General features: G+C 43.4%; 1 protein-coding gene across 1 annotated transcript in view; it reads right to left on the bottom strand.

The window, feature by feature from the left end:
• Nucleotides 1-10,000, bottom strand: part of bcl11ba (BCL11 transcription factor B a) — a 49,407-nt gene that overhangs the window by 31,348 nt on the left and 8,059 nt on the right. Inside the window, 1 exon segment of the mRNA XM_080012816.1 lies at nt 2,382-3,098. Within this exon segment, the coding sequence (XP_079868942.1) occupies nt 2,382-3,098 (717 nt within the window).

The following is a 10,000-nucleotide window of genomic DNA, read 5'->3' on the forward strand; positions in this document are numbered from 1 at the left end:
GTCAACCATGAACGAAATAAAAACTTTGGAGACTCACCAGGTGGGGAAACTTTAGCCCTTTCCTTTTTCAAAATCAAATTTCCTGTCCAGTTATTTCACGGACATCGTCGGGGTGGTGTTTCATAAAATTCGATTTTTGTAAACAAATAAAGAAATTAATAAATAATTTGAAAAAACGAAAAAAATAAACATACACACTCACGAGGGCGTCGCTGCATTCTGAGCCCCCCCCCTTTTTTTTTTTTTTAGGAACGATGGAGGACGAGAAGGAAAGGGGGGGGGGGGTTGAACGCTGCTTTTTTACAACCTCTAATACAAGAAAACAATGTCTCTCTCTTTCTCTCTCTCTCTCTCTCTCTCACTTTGGAGGAAAGAAAAGCGAGAAAAAAGACGGGAAGAACGAAAGGAAGGAAAGAAAGACAGAGGGGGGAAGACAGGTTTTGTAATAAAGGAGTGCTTGGACCTGCTGGGAGCCAATCACCCGCCGCCGCGTACGTCGTCGAGTGCGCCGTGCGCTAGCTGACATTCAAGCTAACCCGCTAATCACTTTTTCCCGCTCTTTCTCTCCGTCTCTCTCTCTCGCCGTTTTCCTGGGTTAAACCTTTTTATGTCTGTCCTAATGTTTCCCGCCCTCTCTCCCTCTCTCTCTGTATTGCTTTCGTTCTCCCTCGCTTTTTTTTTTTCCCAGAGCCTGGCAAGCGAAAGGTGTAAAGAAAAAAAAGAGAAAACGACGGCGGAGGAAGTAGAGAAGAAGAAGAAGAAGAAGAAGAAGAAGAAGGAGAAGAAGAAGAAGAAGAAGAAGAAGAAGAAGAAGAAGGAGAAGAAGAGGAGGAGGAAAGAGAAAAGATGGTGATCATCGGAGAGGAGAGGCGGTAAAATTCATATTCCACACTTTCAGTCATATTTCATGTGATTTGCGGTTATGCGGTTAATAACCAAATGAAAGAAAGACAGAAAGGAAGAAAGAAGAGAGAAGGAAAGAAGAGGGAAAAAAAACGATCCCTAGTTCTTAAGCCGCTAATAAGGTGCTACTTGGACATATTTCAAAACTGGGAAATACGGGGGGAGGGTGTGTAGGGGGTAATTTTCCAGACATAAAATGTTATTGCCGCAATATAGTTTACAGGTTGCCGCGGTATGCGTCCAATCCAGCCGCTAATATGTTTTGGGGTTGTTGTTTTTTATTCTTTCTTTTTTTTTTTTTTTTTTGCACTTTCAATGTGAAATTTGTCGCGCGTTGTGTTATGAAGAAATATGCCGCAATTACCAACCCCCCCCCCCCCCCACCCCCACCACCACCACCCCCACCACCACCACCACCACCACCACAAGTTGAATTTGACAGGAGGGCTGCGCTGAGACATGGGGCCATTTAAACACATATTCACATAAATACCAATGATGCCGAGCAAATACGCTCAACGTACGCTAAGCATACATGCTACTACTTATTTCACATACTGCTGTTTCAATATAATACCACACTGTATTATAAACCATTATAAATAGTAAATAGTAAATAAATAGTCAGTAATATATTATATCATTGTTTATTGTATATTCCATATTTTATTCCCCTTCCTGTTGAACTCTGAGGTTTATTGTGTATTGCCATAACGTCTCTCTTTTTTTATCAAATTATCACTGGAGCCTTATAATAACAATAATAATAATGATAATGATAATAATAATAATAAGAAGAAGAAGAATAATAATAATAAGAATAAGAATAAGAATAATAAGAAAAATAATAAGAAGAAGAAGAATAATAATAATAATATTAATCTACTTACTTATGTTACTTTTATTCTTATTTTATATTCTAACTTATCTTAATATGGCGGACACCGACCCATTAGCACGCTTGCGGGAGTGCTCCCCCCGCTGCCACCGGGCGACAGCCGTGGTCAATATCAGATATTTCACGTTTGTAATGAAAATTAGAACAAGTCAAGTTCTTTAACAAATCTTTCATAAGATATTTTATGTTGTTGTGTATTTGTATTTTTGTGTTTTTTTTTTTAACATGGTAGGCAGCGATGGCGAGCCAACAAGCGCAGAAGCGGTGCGCCTGAAATATTGATGAGGTTCCGCCCTGCACACGAGTGTCTTACAACGGGGGGCGACCGCAAACTGACACACACACACACACACACACACACACACACACACACACACACAGTGACACCCATACTAGAATTAGACGCTCCAACACACTACTCCATGGAAGAGGAAAGGGATTTACGAGTGATTTCTCTGTTCGCGGGAACTCGTCTTATCTTCGCGCTGCACCCTTGGGAGACAATACTCCCCCTCCGTCTTATTTCCCGCCCCGTCCACATAAGTGTGAGTGTGTGTGTCTGTGTTTTCCAGCCCCCTACCTGACGGTGCCCCCTCCTGCTTGGGGCAGATCCCTTTAATGGGCGTCCTCTCGCCCCGCTCCCTTCCTCGTTGGTCGCCCCGCCGCTCCTCACCCTCCTCCTCCTCCTCAGGCGTCACCTGGATGCCGACCTCCACGGGCTCCACCACCTTCCTCAGCAGGCCTCCCAGCCCTTCCCCTCTTCCCCTGCCGCCGCCGCCCCGGTCGGCCATCTTGTCGTAGCAGCCGTTGGCCAGCGGTGGCGTCTGGCACTGCTTCTTCTTGTGCTCGATGAAGAGCACGATGTCGCCCAGCGGGAAGGTGGCTTGGCACTGGCCGCACGTCAGCAGGTCATGGTCGATGCGCAGGCCCGCCGGCAGCCCGCCGTCGGCCAGGCTGGGGTCCAGCGGGTGCGGGAGGTGGGGCAGGTGCGGGTGGCGGTGGTTTGGTTGGGGCGGGGGGTGTGGGTGGGTGTGGGGGTGGGGGTGCGGGTGCGGGTGCGGGTGAGGGTGCGGGTGCGGGTGCGGGTGGTGGTGGCTGTGGTTTTGCCCGTGGCCGTGGTTGTGGTGGGGGAGGCCGTGGGAGAGCGGGTGGTGCGGGGGTTGGTTCTGCTGGTGCTGGTGGTGCTGCTGTTGGTGGTGGTGGTTGTTGTTGTTGTTGGGCAGGGAGAGGGGGAGGGAGTCGGAGAGAAGGCCTCCGCCAGCGCCGTTTCCCCCGCCGTCCGCATGCTCAGCCTCCGCTGCAGAGGGTGGAGACAGAAGGAGGGAGTGGTTATGAACTGGACACACACCAGGACAGGAACGCATGGGGACTCTCACAGCATTGAGATGACAAATGTCACATATTCAAAGTCATATATTACATCATATAGATATTGCAACATGAAATCAGAATTTCATTGGTTAACACCCCCGACATTGTTGACCTCAACCCGTAGCTTTTTAGTAACTTTGCTCAGACATGTCCGTGGAACATCCAATGGTTTTATTGTTCGAGAGAAGATTTCCAAGGATTTCCCAAAATTTCCAAGTTGGCAGTAAATCTATGCACATGGACTGTGGATGTTGAGGCAAATTTTTTCAGCACAAGAAATGACACCTATATATCATGTTTCAGGTCTTTAAGTCAAGCAGGGCAGCGGGCTGAGCTTTTCAACTTTGACTGCTTACCATAGCGCCGCCTGTGGTCGAATGGGTACTGGGCTTTTTGGACCCTAGGTTACAGGGGTTTTACTTACAGGGAGAGAGAGTAAAGGTCAAAACCAGTGATGGTTTCAGGGAAATTAATGTTTTCATCAACCATTTTGACCTTTATTCCCCATCACTACGGGCTTTTAAGGGTCCCAGTTGGAAGGACAGTTTGACGAGCCCTCAGAGAGGAAAGGACCAGGGAAACCTGGAGAATGGACACCTGAGAGGGATGCCCTCCATCCAGGACAGGGGGAGTGGACTCGAGAGGAGTGGACAGACGTGCTTCTATCACTTCTTCTAACTGGTTTCCATCGGGACTCCATTCTCAAAGACATCGATTTGACCACAGGTTAAAGTGATAGATAGATAAACACTGCAGCTGAGCCAACTGTGTGTTCGAAGAAATGGAGGTGGCCTTGTTTGCTGTCCGGGAAAATTTTCGGCTGTTACCTTACTGTCACTGTGGCTACACACCTGGCACGCAGCATCGGGCACAATCATAAGTGCGCACACACACACACAAACACCACACACACACACACACACACACACACACACACACACACACTTAACACAGATTTACACTCACACAGGCGTTTGATAAATCCCTGTGCAATGTACTGTGTGTGTGTGTGTGTGTGTGTGTGTGTGTGTGTGTGTGTGTGTGTGTGTGTGTGTGTGTGTGTGTGTGTGTGTGTGTGTGTGTGCGTGTGTCCGTGCCTGCGTGCATGTGTGCGTGCGTGTGTGTGTGTGTAAGGAGAGACCAAGAGAACAAAGGAGAAGAGGGGAAGGAGAGGGTCAAACTGACAGAAGAAGTTAGGGAAGGGGAGCGGGCAGGAGGCATCTGGGAGGAAACAGAACGAGGGAAGAGAAGGATGGAGAGAGAGAGAGAGAGAGAGAGAGAGAGAGAGAGAGTGAGAGGCTGAAAGCTCTTACTTTTTTTGTTTTATCTACTTAAAGCAAAGTGTGGGCATTTGAAATAACACGAGAACAGTGAAAATGTTCCAATCCAACCCGTAATAGCATTATTTATAATGTACATGAAATTATGAAATTAGTCAATCTCATGTTTTTTGAATGAAACTCCTGTGAATATGTCCGAGAAACTCCATCTTCTTTCCATCAGTGCTCGGCACTAAAAGGTTGTTTCCTCAACTTAGGACTTAGGAACTTATCACATTTGCATTTACGACTTATGAACAACATACGTACATATGTAATAACAGGTGTTTCTACATAGGTATTATACAGCATTTGTCAAAATCATCTCAGTTTCTCTCTGCAGCCAGCGTGATGAATAAACCCTGTCCCAAAAAGATGGAAACACAGAGACTGAAAGACAAAAAATAAGAAAGATGTGTTTTTGTTGTTTTCTTCCCTGAGAGATGGAGGGATGCAGCCCGCATGTTAACCCTGATGCTATCGCGGCGAGGCTGGAGCTGCAAGATGCTATTACACACACACACACACACACACACGGACACACACGGGGACACACGGACACACACGGACACACACACGGACACACACGGACACACAAACACACGGACACACACACAGACACACACACACACTCTTTATCTTGAAAAAGCAGACATAAAGAAAGAGAGAGAAAGGGGAGTATAGTTTAAAAAAGGGAGCTATACAAATAGAGGTTATGATTATTAATAAAGGTTATTATTTGTATTATTATTAAAGGCTTTTGTTATTAAAATAATAATTATTATTACTATAAGTTTTATTACAATTATCATTAAAGGTTATTATTATTATTATTGTTGTTGTTCCTTAAAATAGTTGTTATAAATTATAATTAAAAATATTTTCAAAATATAACAATTAATAATCAACAACATTATGATTACTGTGATTCTATACATTATCATCATCATATTCACTCCTTCCCCCACCAGCTGCAATGCCATCGCTCTGATATCCCTGTTAAAATTACTTTTCAATAACTACCACTTTTCTCGAACCTTTTTATATATTTTATTTATTATTATTTAGCCCTTTTTAATTAATCATATGTGTGTTGAGCAAACATCTGTGCATCAATGAATGACTCTGCGTGTGCATTTGTGTGTGTTTAAAAACGAGTGCCCTGCAAAAATATGTGTACACTTGTGTGTGTGTGTGTGTGTGTACATGAGTGTGTGTGTGTGTGTGTGTGTGTGTGTGTGTGTGTGTGTGTGTGTGTGTGCGTGTGTGTGCGTGCGTGTGTGTGTGTGTGTGTGTGTCGCAGCCCGTTCTTAACAACCCGGACACAGCGTTCTTAACAACCCGGACGCAGACACACAGCGCCCGCAGGCAAATCCACACCATCTGTGCATTAGAATTAGGCTGCTTTTGTGCTGCCTGAACATAAAAAAAAATCTATGTTTTCGTTTTAAATAAATAAATAAATATATATATATATATATATATATATATATATATATATATATATATATATACACACAGCCACAACATTAAAACTAACTGCATAATATTTTGTAGGTCCCCCTTGTACTGCCAAAACAGCTCTGAACCTCCTAACAATGGTTAGGTAGGTGGTACGTGTCAAAGTAACATCCACAGGACCACACTGGTCCTGTGAATGTCAGGACGACACTGCCTCCGCCAGCTTGCCTTCTTCTAATTGTTGCCATCTTATCCCCAGGTTAAAGACACACACATGGTCATCCACATGATGTAGGAAACAATGTGATTCATCAGACCAGGCCGCCTTCTTCCATCGCTCCATGGTCCAGTTGTGATGCTCACGTGTCCATTGTAGGTGCTTTCAGTGGTGGACAGGGGTCAGCATGGACACTCTGACTGGTCTGCAGCTACACAGCCTCATACACAACAAGCTGTGATGCACTGTGTGTTCTGACACCTTTCTATCACAGCAGCATCAACTTATTCAGCCATTTGTGCTGCAGTAGCTCTTCTGTGGGATCAGACCAGACGGGCTACACTTCCCTCCCTACATGCATCAATGAGCCTTGGGTGCCCATGACCATGTCACCCGTTCACCGGTTGTCCTTCCTTGGACCACTTTTGGTAGGTACTAACCACTGCATACCGGGAACACCCCACTAGACCTGTCGTTTTGGAAATGCTCTGTCCAGTCTTCCAGCCACATCACAATTTGTCTCTTGTCAAAGTGGCTCAGATCCATATTCTTGCCCAATTTCTCCTCCTTCCGACACATCAACTTCAAGAACTGACTGTTCACTTGCTGCCTAATATATCCCACCTCTTGACAGGTGCCACTGGAACGACATGAGCAATGTTATTCACTTCACCTCTCAGTGGTTTTAATGTTGTCGCTGATCGGTGTATATATTGTTGTTTTATATATATATATATATATATATCACATTTACATTATATGTGATGGCAGGGTGAGCTTGATGCGATTAAAGACGAAAAAAGTACTGTAATATATATATATATTAAATATTAAATATCATACAGTCAGCTACAAAACACTGACCGGCATCAACTTCCATCGCTAGAAAGGCCAAATATGTCGTTGAATCATATCAGCTAGTGTCTTATCTCACAGGACGGTGAGAGGAAAGCCAAAGCATGCTGCACAGACCTGCATGCGGATGTGTGCAGTTGCTCTACACACACGCACACACACACACACACACACACACACACACACACACACACAAGCATCCCGGATCCTCCCGGAGCGGCAAAACACACGATTGGGTTTCAACCTCGGCGCGCAGAAATATAAGATGTTATTCATTCTCCTCCAGTAGCATGGCAACACAACACTAACAGCGAGGGCGAGGGCGAGAGGAGAGAGAGAGAGAGAGAGAGAGAGAGAGAGAGAGAGAGAGAGAGAGAGAGGGTGGGAGAGAGAATGAGACGAGCAAAAAGAGTGAGAATGCAGAGGTGTTATCCCGTCGTGTAAAATACGAAACAACCGTTACAATAGATAATAATGAACAATAATAATAATCAAAAGTTAAGGAAAAAAGATCACCATTTGTGGCGTTTTTGTTTTTTGTTTTGTCTTTGGAAGGGGGAGGCTGTCATGTACGCACTTTTGGCCTGATTTGCCTAATAAGGCGGGTGAGTCAGGCAAGAGGGTTAATAGGATTTCCTCTTAGCGTGGGGGTGAGGACGAAAGAATGAAAGTGGGGAAAAAAAAGAGAGAGTGAGAGAGCGAGAGAGAGAGAGAGAAAAGAATATAAAAAAAGAACGCAAAATGAAACCGAGGATCTAAACATGAGAAATCATGGCGGGGGGGGCGGAAGGTCGTGCGGGGAGGCACTTTTTCTCGTCACGGACTTTCTCGTCACGGGTTTTCAGTTGTTTTTTGATCAGGGGAGCTCCGCTAATTCAGTCCAGAGGAGAAAAATTTAATGTCCCTTTAGCCATTCGTAATTATACATGAGTGTGTGTGTGTGTGTGTGTGTGTGTGTGTGTGTGTGTGTGTGTGTGTGTGTGTGTGTGTGTGTGTGTGTGTGTGTGTGTGTGTGTGTGCGTGTACAATGGGAAGGGGCTCTGTCTGGACTGAAATGAAAGCGCACACGTGCACACACACACACACACACACACACACACACACACACACACACACACACACACACACACACACACACACACACACACACATGTAATACATAATAACATTATGATTTTACTGTGTTATTAGTACGGTAATAACAATATCATAACACTGTAATAATGTTTGCGGTTGATTCTCCAGAGGGGAAGACTGCAAAGTTTACACACACACACACACACACACACACACACACACACACACACACACACACACACACACACACACACATTTGTATTGTACTGATATCAAAGTGTAGTAGGTAAGTGAGGACCCATGCTTCAGTGCACCTTTAAACCAAAAAATGTGTCAATTCTGAGACCGGTCCTCACAAGTATGAGTACGAACACACACATAGACACAAACAAACGAGTGTGATATCCTGCACCTGCATGATATCACAGCATACCGTCGTTCAGCTCACATACATATACACGCACACGACATGCATCCACACACACATATAATTCCACACAACACACACCAACCCCCCAGACGGTGCCAGGCGCTAGACAGGCAGCAGCTTCAGACGGTGGCAGCGCCCATACGGTGGCAGGTATGTGCCAGACAGGAAGAAGAAGGGGGGTTTTTTTGGGGGTGGGGGGGGGGTTCTGACGGGAGTAGAAAACCACTGCCCACTGATTTACGCAGATGAAGAAAAAAAAACACAGTGGGAGGAGACTCCCCCACATCTTGGCCCTTTCCTGGATAACACACATATACATCCAGCTGTCGTTGGCTTTATTATTTATTTATTTATTTAATTTTTAATTTTTATTTATTATTATTGTTGTTATTGGTATTACTATTATTATTATTATTATTATTATTATTATTATTATTATTATTATTATTATATTATTTGTAATTAATAATTATCATCATTTATTTATTCATTATTTAATTTTATTCATTTATTCATATTATTCATATTCCTTTTTTAGTTTTTTTTCAACAAAACTCCTAATACTATTACCAATTTTGTGTATTTGATACAATTATTTGCTGAATTATGGTTCAACGCAAGCAAAAAAGTGAGAGACAGAGAGAAAGAAAATGTGAGAAATCATTTGGTTCATATTGACAAAGTCAGCTGAACTGCAATGGATGAATATGAATATTAATACACACCCAGGGATGTACGAGCATATACACATGCGGCGATTTTAGGCAGGATCGACATTTTGAGATACCTCTGAAAAATATATTTTCAAAAGTATTATCAAGTGTATTCCTACAGAGAAATTATATTCATATTACATTCAATGAATTATATTTCAATATCCAATACAAAAACTACGGTGAAGACCGGACAAACTTATTCCAACAATGGGAGCAATTACTGAAAAACAAAAAATCAAGAGAAATGCGTCTCATGCTTTTAGAAATAGCAATGATTTCTAACTTCTATTTCGAGGACGTCATTTCAATTCCAACGCGAGTGCGCGGGCTGCGGAGCTAATCCGATTTGCGGTCGCCGGCTTAACCGTCCGCTGCCACCGAAAAAAAGTACAGCTGAATTGCAAGAAAAGGCCAATTTATATTTATACATATAAAAATAAATGTTAAACGGCGTTTTGTGAATCTGTGTCAATGGGTTTTCGGCAGCGGCATGGGGGGTGTTGTGAGTCACATGAGGAAAAGCAAAATAAGCCGGAAAGCCAAGCAAAACAAAACCGGGTAGAGGCATCGGCAGTCGTTTGCTGGAACTGTTTATTCGTTTTATGAATATATAATTTGCAGTTTTGTGTTATTATGTGTGTTTTTCTGCTTAAACATGTTAATATGGAATCCAGCGGAGGTTCATTATATTATGAATCAGTGTCAAACCTATATATTCGACATATATGACAAGATGTTAATTAAACGACTGAT

The sequence above is a fragment of the Zeus faber genome (genome assembly GCF_960531495.2).
Source record: "Zeus faber genome assembly, chromosome: 13".
Lineage (NCBI taxonomy): Eukaryota > Metazoa > Chordata > Actinopteri > Zeiformes > Zeidae > Zeus > Zeus faber.